This window comes from Gymnoscopelus braueri (genome assembly GCF_963280865.1).
Source record: "Gymnoscopelus braueri genome assembly, chromosome: 15".
Classification (NCBI taxonomy): Eukaryota; Metazoa; Chordata; class Actinopteri; order Myctophiformes; family Myctophidae; genus Gymnoscopelus; species Gymnoscopelus braueri.
This window is the reverse complement of record NC_137620.1, coordinates 9,724,708-9,739,927: the sequence shown is the minus strand read 5'-3', so window position 1 is coordinate 9,739,927 and position 15,220 is coordinate 9,724,708. Positions and strand designations below refer to the sequence as shown.

The following is a 15,220-nucleotide window of genomic DNA, read 5'->3' as shown; positions in this document are numbered from 1 at the left end:
CTTTCCTAGGAGAGCAGGGAATATAGGACCTAACCTAAACCTAACCCTAACCATAACCTTAGTGGGGGAACATAGGTCCGGGGAACGGTATGACCCTGTACAAAGGACCCCAATGGAAACAAGCCTTAGGCTTTCTTGGGTTTAAAATCTTCTTTAAGCAGACCTTGTATTGAACTGTACTTTCCTGTGCTTTTTTTGCAAACTGCTTATAAAGTATTCAATCAAACAAACCCTCATCTAGGCTTATTTTGTGGGCTTCGCATGACATTTGTGCAAAGCTTCGTCTGTGCCGAGCTAGGCCAATAATAACCATAGTAATAATCATAATGATACAAATGGGTATAGTAGCAGGAGCAGAATAATAAATGCTTCCATAAATATATTAAAGGTGGTATAGTGAAAAGTAACAATGTAATTTAGGGTGCAATGGATTATAAAATTATATAGGGGTTCCATGTACCCTAAAAGTTTGAGAACCACACAAAATAGGATTGGAGAGAAAAACAGTGGTGGAAAGTAACTAAGTACATTTACTGAAGTACAGTACTTAAGTACAATTTTGAGGTATTTTTACTTTACTGGAGTATTTCTAATTTTCAATACTTTTACTTCGACTCCACTACATCTCAGAGGAAAATATTATACTTTAACTCCAAATATAATAATTACTTTAATATCCAATAGATTATTATTACAAAACATACATTAACCACTTCAGCCCTATATACATTTCAGCCATTTGAAAATAGCTATGATTTTTTTATACATTTTGAACTTGTGCAATGGGACATTCTGCACAAAGAGTGCTTTTACTTCTAACTTTTGGTACTTTAAGTACATTTTGATGCCAATACTTTTGTACTTTTACTGAAATACATTTTGAATACGGGACTTCTACTTGTAACAGAGTATATCTAAATTGCAGTAGGCTATTGATGCTTTTACTCAAGTAAAAAATGTTTGTACTTTTTCCACCACTGGAGAAACGAAGAGAGGAGAGAAGAGAAGAGAAGAGAAGAGAAGAGAAGAGAAGAGAAGAGAAGAGAGGAGAAGAGAGGAGAAGAGAGGAGAAGAGAGGCTGAGGAATGAGGATCAGTGATAGCCTGGTAAACCCTCCCTCCGGAAATCTCATTTGTAATTTATTAAATCAAATGGAAATTAATGAGATTTTCCGGAGGGAGGGGCTTTACCAGGCTAGATCAGTGAGTGGGGACCCTTCTATGTGCTGCACACCAGAGCGCTACGTCACGTCATTTTCGCTCCACAATGGCGGCTGAAACGGTAGTAGTTGAACCGACCTCCTCTTTCATGGATCCTTTCAAAGATGTTCTGGTCAGTTACTTTATGCCGGAGTCCTGCTACGACGAGTTCTTCCTCGATTTCAACTTTCTGGACGGTGAGAGACGTAGACATGCTCAATGAAATGAAACGTTTGCTTCGTGGCGAAGAGGCAACTCAAGTCAGCTTCGACTGTCAGGACCGGACTGGGATCAATGTCATTTGCAGTTGTTACATCCGGTTTAGAGCGGATACAGAACCGTTCCGTGTGCGTCCATTTATGTGGGGGTGGAAATAACCGGATACAGTAGGCGGGCTCTAGACCGGATGTGAGCACTGAACAGTAAATGGAAACCAGCAGGCTTTCTATATCCTGGTTACGTGAGGTTAGTCAGGTCTGCAATGCTCGTAGTAGTAGTATAAATGTTAACTTCAGATGCTTATTTTTGACAACTGTTGCCTAAGATTGAAAGGTATTTTGCAACTGTTCAGAATGTGTTGGCGTCTATGTAAAGTAATGCAAATTATGATATAAATGGGAAGAAGTCATGGACTTGCAGGACTGGAGTGAAGGTTATTTGTTATGACAGCTCGTTGGGGGCGGGACTATACACAGGGCACTATTTGATTGGATGTTGAAGACATCAGTCAAGTCAAGTGATTCATTGAGTAATTTGTCTGGATAATCCTATCATCACATAATAATACTCACACACACACACACACACACACACACACACACACACACACACACACACACACACACACACACACACACACACACACACATGCCTAAACATAACCTTATTCCTAAACATAACCTCAGTAAAACCTAAACGTATTCCTAAACGTAACTTCAGTAAAACTATGTAACCCTAAACTTATTCCTAACCTTATAACCTCAGTAAAACTATGCCTAACCCTAAACTTATTCCTAACCTTATAACCTCAGTAAACTATGCCTAACCCTAACCTTATAACCTCAGTAAACTATGCCTAACCCTAAACGTATTCCTAACCTTATAACCTCAGTAAAACTAATACAAGAATAAGAACCGCTGGGCCTGGGGTGGGCAAGTGTGTTTTGGGGCGAGTGTTCCGGTTTACCGTGTTCTCTCTCCCAATTAACGTTATATGTCTATCTATCTGCATTTCCCCATCATAATGTCTGCAGTGAAATGCGTCCATGCAGCAGTTATTATGTGCTGTGTAATAATAATGGGTTTGTTTTCCCTCCACAGTTCCATGTCTGAAGATAGTGTTGAGCAAAGGCCTGGGGATTGGCATCATCCTGGGCTCTGTACTGGGTAAGATACCTTCACATCCCCTTATTAATGTGTTCTGTTTTCTCCCTGTACCACTTAACACTATCCAAGAACTCCTTGTGGATACAAGAAGAGTGGGCACCTCAATGTAATATTTTTTTAAAATATTTTCAGTCATGTGAAGTATACACATGATGTGAAAAGGCACAGTACATCATTATCATACTTAAATGTAACTTCTTGTTTATGGCCAAAATGTTTGGAGATACAGGTCTTGTAGAAATATTAGACCTTAAATGTCAAATGTTCAATCATTGATTGATGTACTTTATTTAGTAAGACATGAGAACAACAGTACATGGAAGTACAAATTCACAATACAAGGTCTACTAAACTGGAAGACTCATTAAGCACTGAGCTTGTTTAAGATGAGATCCCCATGCACACAAATCATGATGACATATAAGAGACAGACAGATATACACACTACTATACAGAACGTCATACAATCAGCTTACAGGTTACCGGTATGAAGAGTGAAAAATATGTACAAGAGAAGAAGAAAAAATGGGGAGGGGGGGGTTGGGGGGGATAGGTTAAGACTTAGACAGAGGCTATTTTCGAATTGCAGCCTTCTGGAAAGGGTATCTTTAGGGCAGTTTTGAAAGTGAGTAGGGTTTTACACTCCTTTACTCCTTTTGGTAGGGCATTCCACATTTTTGTTTAATACAGGGTCCCCACGGTCATGAAATTCCTGGAAATATTTTGAAATAAAAATTACAAAAATCCAGTACTGGAAAAGGTTTGGAATTGATCAAAGGTCCTGGAATTTATCAAGGGTCCTGGAAAAATATTTGGCTATGCATTGTTTTTGGCTATTGATTTTGTTAACACAAAACATTTTCATAAACATGTATAACATTACACGAAATATGTAACATAAGTAGTTTTTCGCCGAACGGGCTGTGTGATGGCGGCCTAATGTATGTCTCAATTGTTAGGTTGCACTGCATAGGGTGCCAGGTTGGTGTCACGTGATAAAAAGAACAGAGCTACAAGCTCACAACGTGCTGCAGCGTGATGATTAGTTAGCTTGTAGAGCTGTTCGTTTGTCACGTGACACCAACCTGGCAACTTGTGCAGGTTGTGTGTTTGCTGTCCCAACAAACAATTGCGAGCAACATGTGAATAGTCGGTGAAGCGTAAACAAACGCAGTTAAAATATATATATATATAAAATCGGTTGAACTAGTAGTATGATCCACAATGCCAGGGAAATGTTTGTTTAATAATTTGTGGCTTACAAATGAAAAGTTTAAAGACTGGGTAAATCGAGAAGAGGACCCGAATAGAGCTGGCTGCAAGTTATGCCACAAATCTTAGCCGGATACTGTACTGTTCCTAAAATAAATGGCACTTTAAATTTACCACTCTTGATTTGTTTACATAATTATGTTCATCCCTCCTCGTGTCTGACAGTGTCCTCTTGTTGAAAACGTAATAGGAAAAACATAGGAAAACCTACAACAAAAGTGTAATTTAAAACATCCTTGCATCCTTCATTACTTTTAAATTCATAACTGGGGCAAATGCAAGGCAATATTATTTAAAAAAAATAAGTCATACGGATGCCATAATGAGTCTTGTATTCCACTGAGCTATGCCCTAATTTTGCACGAAATTTTTAATGGAATTGTACCATGCTATATTCTATGCTTTATTTTTGCTACACTGCCTATCTTTGGGCATTGTACATAGGAGTAAGAGACACATTATTGCGCTGAATGATTGTTATATAGGCCTGGAAATTGGGCTAAATATTCTGGAAAAGTTTTGGAAAAGTTTTGGAAATTCATTGCTAAAAATGTGTGGGGACCCTGTTAATAACATGAGAACGAGTTCATTCCCTTTGTTGCAAATCTGGGTTGAACATGATTCGTGGAGCTGCCTCTAGTGTTATGATCGTGGACTTCATTAACGTTTTGGAAGTATTTTGACAAATACAGGGGGATACCAATGTTGTGGTGTATCTTGAAGACCAGGCCCATTGTAAGTTGCTGTACTCAGTCCTCAACCCTAAGCCATCCAATCCTAGCAAAATGCAGGGGTTAGATGGGTTTTGTGATTGAGGCCAAGAAGTAGCCTTACTAGTTTGTTTTGGCATGTTTGGAGCCTTGTTTTTAAGGCCTTGGTGGTGCTGTGATACCATGAGGAGCATGCATAATCGTAATAACCTTGTATGAGGGCCCCTGCCAGAATCTTCAGAGTATTCTTACTGACTAGATGGCCAATCCTATACAAAAAGCGTGTTCTTTGATTGACCTTTTTGATCAGTCTTTCGGCCATCTTATCACCGGAGAGGTTTGCCTCCTAGATGGAACCCAGGTAGGTAATTTCCTCCTTTCTTGTGATAACATCATCACCCGCTTTGATCGTGAAACTCTCAGCCTTGTAAAGGTTAGAACTGGACCCAAAGACGATGGATTCAGTTTTACCCAGGTGTAATGATAGTTCTAATGATAGTTGTAATGATAGTTCTAATCATGTATACTTTACATTACGTAAGACTGTTTTTTTGGACCAAATAGACAATTTTACATCGAGGTGGCCACTCTTCCTTCGTTTCCACTCATTCCTGTTACCCTCCTTGCTCTCATTGACCATTTTAGCTGTAGATAATTGACATGATCGTCTCACATCAAAACCTCTCTCTCTTTCCGGCCTCAAATACGTTTGTCTGTTTCTTCCTTGCCTACCCCCTATTCCTTCCCTCCCTCCCTCTCTCCCGTCTTCTTCACCCTGACAGTGAAGCTGCCTCAGATCTTGAAGCTGATGGGTGCCAAGAGTGCAGAGGGACTGAGCTTCAACTCTGTGCTGCTGGAGCTGCTGGCGATCACAGGGACCATGGCGTACAGCATAGCCAACAACTTCCCCTTCAGGTACTGACTGACACAGCACCAAAAAAAAGCAAATCATCTCTGTCGCGTCCAAAACTGTTAGTTTTCAGGATTCAAATTCAAAAATGGGAAAAAGTTGCTGATCTACAAGCTCAAAACGCGTCGCTTCGTGCCGGTTTTCGAGCTTGTGGATCTGCTACCTTTGATGCTTTTGTGTGACGCTGTAGTATGATCAAGTAGGGCTAACAAAGTAGGGCTAACAAAAAGTTAAAATATGGAGATGAGAGGTTTCTGCTCGACATCGACAAAATCAGTGTTTGACCACAGGTTTTCAAAGTGGGGGCCCCCAGGGGGCGCCAGGGGGGCCATTTGGGATGCTCACATACAAAGCATGCCTGCTGACATGACATTTCTATAGATACATGTAGAAAAGAAAACAATCGCCCACACACAATATGAAAGACACAATTGAAAGACAATTGGACTCAGAAAAAAATGTCCTGTCAAATACTTGATGTTACACAGTGATTATTATATATCTCTTCTGTCGGGCAGAAGCCAACTATGTCCAAAATATTAACTATTGAAAAAAAAAACATGTTTTTAAAACGACACAATACTACTTCATCAAAGTTGGTATGGTGACTTTATACATTGTCAGATACTTGAATGTGTCCTCATATTATCATCACTTTACTCAAATCCAGCTCAAGTGGAATTAGGATGTTTTTGACCATTAATGTGGAGATAGTTGTTTTGTCCATCATTGATTAGAATGACGAAGTCAGACGGGGGAAAAAACGTAGTTGGAGTTTGGTGGTTTGAACGACAGTTTGAGGATCCAATGGAGTTAGGAGGTTTAGTCAGAAGCCCTTTTTAATACTTTTCATTGGTTCAATATTTGTAAAACCTACACACAGACGTAAAGGTTGTTCAATAGCAGTGATTTATAAAAATGGAGATGGTTGGTTTCTGCCCGACAGCAACGATTCATGAACTATATGTGTGTGTGATCTTCCGCAGTGCGTGGGGGGAGGCCCTCTTCCTCATGCTGCAGACAGTGACCATCGGGTTCCTCATCCAGCACTACGCAGGGAAAACTGCCCGTGGTAAACCATCATCACCCCATGCATGCAACACAGTGAACACAGAATCACATGTCACGAGCTGCTTCGAGCTGGATTTGCTCTACTCAGTCGACCGCTGTTTTGTAATCCTGCTATTGCACCACAGTCCCACGTGATAAGTGTAATATTCTGCCAGCTACTCTGTAGTGGTTTCCAAACGGTATGCCGTGACACAAGTCCTAGTGTGCCTTGGGATTTTGTGACAACCAACCATTATTATTACAATATATACAACTATACAAAAAGTTATGAATTACCTTTTTATATGTGCACACTCGTTAAACAAATACAGAGGCAAATTCTAAACCCAACGAAACGATTCAATCTGGCATCCCTGTTTTGAGCAAGTCATTGTATTGTTTTGTCACAATTTTTCGAAAATATCTAATCTACAAGCTCACAATGCCTCACATTGTGATGCAGTGCTTGTAGATTGGATATTTCTCAAACATTTTTGAAAGTATGAAATAAATGAGTGGTTAAACCTTTTTTATTTGGCATTAGAAAATAACAAAACAAAACATTTACAAAGTTATAAGCGTGATAACAGGTGTTATAGAGGCTATTTTTGCACGGATGTGAATACAGGTGTGCCTTGAGATTTTGACCTTTTGGTTGTACCTTGGGACACAAAAAAGTTTGAAAACCACTGATCTACTTGGACCCGCTAAGCCGTATAGTAACTTATATATATACTTAAACTTATAATAGGACTTAACCCTTTAAGTCCTATTATATCGTCTCTGTCAGGTGGAAATGTCAAAAACTTTTACTTTTCAGGATTCAAATAAAAAAATACTAAAATAGCTAAAGTAGCAGATCTACAAGCTCAAAATGTGTCGCTTCACGCCGCGTTTCGAGCTTGTGGATCTGCTACTTTTGATGCTCTTGTGTGACGCTGTAGTATGATCAAGTAGGGCGTTAATTTATGAAAAAACACAAAAAGTTAGAATATGGAGATAAGAGGTTTTTGCCCAACAGCAACGATATATTTTGTCATACGATGAATAGTGAAAATGAAAATGTGGAAGTTTTTGGAAAACTTCCGCCTATCAGTAAGCTTTGTTTGGCCTGAATGTCCTGCTTTGGTTCTGCATGTAGCATTAGATTCAATGTTCAGTGTGGGGGGGAAAAGCCTGACAATAAATATAAAATCCACGTGTGCAGAAAATCCTCAACGTAGGCAGTCAGACTGGTTCAACCTGCGTTTCCATGGATTAAAGTTCTGTCATTTGGATTCCATAGAAGTCAGCAAGTCTTCTATGGAAGCATGCCATGCACCGAAAATAGACTTATCTACAAGCTTAGTGTCGTAAGCTTGTAGACAGTCTATTTTCGGTTATTTGTTATTTTAACCCATTAAGAGCTGAGGCCGATTCTACAAATACGTTCTAAATCAGTGGTTCATGATATGCATGATTATGTATTTGGCCGCAGAACCCCCCCATCTGAAAATGTTTTTTGCCAGGGACCCCAAGAAGGGAAGTTTTGTGTTAAAGAATTCAAAAACACTTTTAAGATTTTTCAAAAATGTTCAAAAAAGCAGATGTACAAGCTCACAGCGCAGCACAAAGTTTTCTGAAAAACGTATGCAGGGTCAAACTAGCGATAGAATGCATGTTCAATCTTCCAGAAAATTCTGATGATCTCAGACATTTCATAAAAGCAAAAGGTTAACTCTCTAGCGTCTGGCATTTTGTTTTAAAATACAAAATGACTATCCTTTTTTTTTTGTCAGTGCTGGTACGGACGACTCATCTGCAATTTCTTCAACTTGTTGGAGCATTCAAAATACAAAATAATTGATTACTATAAATGACAAATTAGATGGTATGGGAATGGCATAGACTGGCATACTGTACATACCGATACCAGCATTTTAGGAAGTATCTGCAGCTTTTCCGATACATGTTAATACTCTATTAACATGTGTGTGTGTTCTGTCCCAGGTCTAGTGTTTCTGGTGGTGTATTTTGGCCTGACTGCCCTGGTCTTGTCCCCCGTCACGCCTCCGTCAGTGGTCACCGGCATGCAGGCCTCTAACATGCCGGCCATCATCATCGGCAGGGTGGGTTTGGTGTGTGTGTGTGTGCGTGTGTGTGTGTGTATTACTATACTTGTGAGAGGCCAAATGTCCTCACAAGTATTAGTAGAATTTGAAACATAGACATTGTGAGGACAATTTAATTTTATGGTAACTTCATGCTGGAGTTAGGGTTAGGGGTTGTGCACCAAAAATAGGCGATCTACAAGATCGCAATGCATCGAAGCGTGATGTGTTGTGGGCTTCTAGATCTGCTATTTTCGAGTTTAGTTTAATGTTAAAAATGACAAAAAATACGACCTACCTACCTATCGTAGAAAACTCAAAATAGACATTCTTGTACGTTCTCTAGTTGTGTTTACTCATACAGGTAATAATGGTGAAGACGAAATGTCAGTCAAGAACCAATGAATCACCATCTACCCATTGAGCTGCTTATGAAACATATTCTATCAGGATGGAATGAAAGTGTTTCTCTCTCAGACACAGACAGACACGTTTTAACGGATCGTGTATGCTTTTGTTTCAGCTGATCCAGGCGGCCGCTAACTTCCGAAACGGCCACACAGGCCAGCTGTCTGCCATCTCCGTCTTCCTGCTGTTCGCTGGATCTCTCGCTCGCATCTTCACCACAGTGCAGGTATGAAAGCACTGCATGTACCTGTACATGCCTGTGCGTTTGCACGCACGCAAGCACACACACACACACACACACACACACACACATGTTTGGATGCTCTCTTTAACCTCTTAAACCCCATATGGTTGAGCGAAGTCCCTCAGGTTTCTATACTAAGTGTATGTTCTGGTTTCTGTTGTTGAGGGGAAGGCTCTCGCTGAAAACAGCCGATCGACAAGTTCACAACGCTTCGTGAGCTTGTCGATCTGCTATTTTCTGCTAAAGCCTTCCCCTCAATAAGGATGCTGGGTTTAAGTGGTTAAGTCCTATTATATACTTTGTCATATGATGAATTGCAAACATTACAATGCGTCCTGGTGATGCGTGGTGAGCTTGTAGATTGACATTTTTGGACAGTGGTTAACTATAACGTCTTAGGGCGAATTGGTGGCTCAACTAGTTCCCACGAAGATTTGTATCTGAAGAGTGAAAATAAATCAACTTTAATTCAGGGTCTTCAGCCAGTAATCTGGAAGGCATGCAAACCATAACACCCTAAAAAATGTAAAGAAAAAAATACCTGGGCACTACCCAAATAAAATACTGGAGCACTCGACTGGGTCTGCACGGTTTATAAAATTGCAGAAAAATGTGTCTTCCTGTGTAATGATTGCAGTGGCTCGTGTCTGTCCTTTCCAAAGGGCTGTTCTTTTTGTAATCGGTAAATTAAAAGTCTATTTTTCCTCCTCCACAGGAAACGGGAGACTCGCTGATGGCCCTCACCTACGTCATTTCCTCCTCCTGTAACGGCATCATCGCCCTCCAGGTGGCGTACTACTGGAACAGCTCTCCGGAACAGAAGAAGAAGAAACTGCAGTAGTAGTAGGCACATGATGATAATAAAACAATGTACTGTCGGGCAAAATCTTCTTCCCTTTCCAGTTTTCGTGTCGGTCAGTAAGCGACGGTTGGTTGGCAGCTGCAGTTCGGAGCTGCGGTTCGATTGCAACCGAACCAATCCGTGATCCTTCTCCCTGGGCCAAATGTATATCTTAAATATAATATCACATACCAACCCAGTGCAAACACTCCATTGCAGACGATGAACTATATATTAGATTTGCCCATCAGATGTGAATGCGATGATTACGTCGCATCCCAACCAAGTTTAGTGCAGACATATACAAGGCCTAAAGGCCTTTCAGACGCGGGACTATTGACGCGAGCGTTGTTGTTTTGTCCTCCTGCGCATAGCGTGGAAAGCTGACCACAATCCGGCTCATGCCGCCCGCGGGCGTGTGCATAAAACAAGCGCAAGAATCTCACGGTACTGCGCCTGCTTGCCTCACCGCCCCTCCCAAATAATCGCCCGCCTCTCATTGAAAATGAATTACAAGGCGCGTCAATCGCTCCCCCGTCTGAAACGTCCTTCAGTGTTCTTGTAGCTTAGCGATACTCCAGCGGTGTTTAATCTCAGGTGAGGGAAAAGTCATGGGAGGAGGTGTAGTCTTGCGTATAGCCAGGCGATCACAGATCTCCGCCTACTGAAATGTCCGGGGACATCTAAATCAGGGGGTCTTCAACAGGGGGGTCCGGGACACCTAGGGGGTCCTCAGAGTTACTACAGGGGGGCCACCGAATGGTTGTGTGATAGGATATTATTATTTTTTTACATTAAAGTTCTCCTCAGAATAGGAACACTAGGGTTCAAGTGGTTAGTCAAAAATAGCAGATCTGAAAGCTCACAGCGCCTCGCAGGGCGAGGCGTTGTGAGCTTGTATATCTGTTATTTTAGGCAAAGAGGTTTGGTTTAGAGGGAAAAAAGAGAAGACTAAGTACAGGGTGAAGGGTGCAAATGCACATTAACATGAATCTAACAGTGATGACAGTGCAGTCAAATAAGTCTATGAAGCTATCTATGAAAAGGTTTCTGCAACACAATGTTATACAATATGTAGTGGGGGGTCCCTGCTTCATCTCTCTCTCAGCTAAGGGGTCCTTGGTCTGAAAAAAGTTGAAGACCCCTGATCTAAATTCATTTTAGGGGCTAGAACAGAGTGGAACTATTCAGAAATGTTAAAAACGCTGCATTGCAGAACCAATGCAAAGATTTTTTAGGGTGGTCCATATTCTATGCTGCTTTCTTTTTATATGGACCTATGGTTCTGATTTTCAAAGACGTTTTTGCCGCTGTTCTGGCATTTACGTTTAGATTTCCCCAGATGTATGTATCTGTAGGCAGAGATCTCTGAACATCGGTCCGTCTCTACACATCACGTTCTTTTATCATTCCTTCTGATTGGAGATTCATTCCGTCCAGTACAGCAAAGCTTCGTGCACACAACGGCAGGTTTTAGTGGGTTGGTAAATGACGTCATCCCAAATGCAGTGACTATGTTTTATAATGTATAATCACCTAGAAGATGGCCTTAGTATGACTCGTAAATTGATATAATCAAAGTTGTTTTTTTCCAGTTGCTTCCTGGCATTTTATTCTTGGTGCCCCCCTTCTTACGTCTGACAAGCTGAGCACACGTGTTCCCAGACATGTTTACATTTAACAATGTTATTGCTGTACTAGTTAGCTATGTTAAAGTTACAGTTAGGAGTTGGATAAAAGCAAGGACTTATTTAGAAGTTATAACAGTTTTTGTGCGACATGTTTACCATGTTTGATTACCTCAAAAGGCCTCACTGTGATGTTTGGCGCCCCCCCCCCCCAAGGACCCCCAGGTTGGGAGAAAAGTTGGTTTAGACTCCTGCACACTTTGCATAGTGGCTCAGCCAAGTGTATAGGTTTCGAGTCACTGTGTACGATACGATAATCCATGGAAAAAACCTGCCAGTGTGTGCTTATACTTACTGCTGTTTGGACGGCCATGTTGACTTGACCATGTTCAGGTTGACGTTCTACATTATGATGATTATGAGCTGTCAACACATTTAAAGATAAGTTGACGACGAAACGCACAGAAGTTGAAATAAACATCAGAGGTGCTTTGCTACAAGAATAGAAAAGAATAGACGTTTTGCCATTTGCACGAAGGCATAGGAAATCTTGGAGCTTTAAAAAAAAAGACAAGACAGAAAAAACATACATCCTACATATATCTTACAATACTCTTTAAAAGGCAAATGGAATAAATAAGTACTTAATATTCTTAACTAGTGCAAATACTAGTGCAATTCATCTATCTTGATTCCGTTCATCTGAATCATTCAGATTCCGCTTGTAGCAAAGCATCTTTGATGTTTATTTCAACTTCTGTGTGTTCCGTCTTCAACTTATTTATTGTTGTTTGGACATTGTTGTTGATTTGACCATGTTCTACCAGGCTGACATTCTCCAGTTTCCAACTTGGAACAAAACAGAATTGGATTTTGCAATGTTGTCAGGAATTAACAATTATTGGAGTCATTCTTATCTGGAAAGCCCTGTCAAAATATCTCACAATCCACTTTTGAGATCCAAGCCACTGGTTGAGAACCACTGTTCTTCTAGGAGGAGAACTCATTCTGAAAACATTACCAGTAAGCACATTTGCATCTGGGAGAGTTGTACTGTGAACGCCTTTTGTCAATATGTGTAACCATGTTCAACCCATTTATAGATGTTTTGAAAATAGCGGGGGGGGGAAGCTCATAACTCGCCGCATCGCTACGATTTGTGAGCTTATTGATCTGCCATTTTCACTATTCATGGTACGGCAGAAGTAGTACCATATAATGGCGCGTAACTGTTTAAAAACAACAACAAAGAAATTGATGACTTTTAGGAATGTCAAGCTATGTAGCTTGGGTTGTGAACTCTAGGGAACCAAATGGTTGTTATTTTACAATATGTAATGTCTGTTGCACCTTTTTGCATTTAATCCTTGGAAGCTGGACTCAAAACCATGAAATGAAATCACATTGTATTCACACATAATGAAGTGAACACAAAATAGTGAACTTGCACTACGTGTGGGACGTTAAAATTGATTCAGCAGTCTCTGCAAATTGCAGGGGGGGGGGGAGAAATTATCTGATGGATACCTGATTTAGTCACCGTTTTACGCGTGATTTAGTAGTTTAATATTGGGCCTAACTGAGACGATGGGACCAGAACTCCAGAGAACACAGTATTGGGATCAGGTTTTTTTGTCTTTTCTCAATTATGAATCCGCGAAACATTTCCTTTATTCAGCCCATGAAGTTTGTCGTGTGATTTGCATTTCCAGCAGCATATACTGTAATGTTGTGGTTATGTATTGAGCCAGTATTGAAATGGAACACAATGCTGTTTATGTTAATGATGATCTTGGTGAATGAGGTTTGTTTTTTTGTTGACTTGAAAATGAGAATTAAAAATATTTTTTCTGGTTACATGGCAACAAGTGGTTGTGATTCTGTTGTCAACAGAGGTGTGATTCACTCTGGTGTCTGTAGATGGAGACAAACTTTCACCGACGTCACCTTCATAAAGTCTGGTGTTTTTTTCCTCACAGTGGATGTGGTTTGAGTCAATCATCAACACTTTAAAAACTCACTGGAGACTGGATTTAGATTATTTGCAGAAGGTTGGCATACAGAAAATTGGACCTCTCCCTCAATTCGCTTTGACATTTCATCCTTTTCTGTCACAGTCAAACGAGTGTTTTCATCTGTTCTCCTCTCAAAGCTGTCATCACATTTTTCCTTTTTCTTTTTTTTCTTTTTTTTTCTCATGCCCTCTTTACCATAATGTTATTTTTCACGACGTCTGTCTATCAATCACCTCTTTTCTTTTGTCTCTCGTTTCTTTTCATTCCCTACGCCCTCCCTCTTTCTGAAAAGACCTGCCACCCTTCCTCCACTCTCTCTCCTCCATCTCCTCTCTCTCTCTCTCTGTTTGGTGACAGTCAGGTGGTCAACCAAACCCCCGATCCGTCCCCTCTCTCGCGTCTCAGTGCCTCTCCGCTCACATGCATGACCAACCAAAATGGGCCACAAGCAACAACAGAATGTGTGGTTTAAGACTTAGAAGTGATTAGTTGTTTAAAAATAACTTTCACTAACTTTCACTGTGTTAATTTAACTCGGAGAAAGTACAAATGGAACCAAATAGACCCATAAGTGTCCATTTGGTTCCATTTGTACTCTTATCAGAGTTAAAGTAACACTAGGATTTTACTGTATAATTTTGATGGTAATAATGAATATTAATGTCTTTGGTTCCATATAATATGCTGTTTCTTTTCTCTTCTAAAGATAGTGCAGCAAGCTTCTGCTTGCTACATACATTATCGGCATTCATACTTTTCAGCTATTGTGGACTAGTTTCCCTATGGTGTAAATATGTGATGTTTTGCCGTTCTCACAACTCGATCCTCTTTATGAGGTTCCAGGAACTGAAGGTTGAGTGAGGAAAACATTTCAGATTAAAATAAATACCCCAAAAATAAAGAAGAGAATTAAGTGGACACAAAGACCAACTTAGAGGCTCTATCTCAAATATTCTCCTGGCCTTTTTTAGAATCATAATACTTAATTTGAAAGTGCACCATTTTAAAACAGTTGACAATCACAAAGTGCTTCACAGTCAGGAAAAGGCAAAGAAAGATTGCAAAATAAGAAATCATAAGGAAAACTGGAAGAATACAGTAATAAAATAAATAGTGACATTATTATAGTAATTGCTATTTATCCTGATGGAAATTTGCCAGATACAGTAGGTCAGGGGGAACATGTCCAGAGAAGAGTGGAAGGAGAGGTCAGACAGAGAGTGAAGCCATGGTAGAGCAAGGTAGAGAGCAGTGGTTCCCAAACGTTTTTTTTTAGCTCAAGACCCAAAAGAGAAATTAAGACGTTTGCCCCGGGACACAAACTAGTGAAAATAGCAGATCTACAAGCTCACAAAGCGTAGCTTTGCGCCGTGTTGCGAGCTTGTGGATCTGCTATTTTCACTACTTCTTGAATGTTTTTTTTTATTTATTCATGGAAGTTGTGACTTTTTTTGTTTACACTTTATA

At 40.3% G+C, this 15,220-nt stretch overlaps 1 protein-coding gene across 1 annotated transcript; it reads left to right on the top strand.

Moving 5' to 3' along the window:
• Positions 1 to 1,266: 1,266 nt before the first annotated feature.
• LOC308102471 (mannose-P-dolichol utilization defect 1 protein-like) lies at positions 1,267 to 13,714 on the top strand (the record flags this gene model as incomplete). Its single annotated transcript, XM_080452196.1, has 7 exons — positions 1,267 to 1,396; positions 2,520 to 2,585; positions 5,350 to 5,482; positions 6,464 to 6,549; positions 8,517 to 8,635; positions 9,141 to 9,251; positions 9,985 to 13,714. 7 exons carry the CDS (start codon positions 1,267 to 1,269, stop codon positions 10,108 to 10,110), a joined length of 771 nt encoding a protein of 256 aa, XP_080308322.1. The 3' UTR covers positions 10,111 to 13,714.
• Between the last annotated feature and the right edge of the window lie 1,506 nt (positions 13,715 to 15,220).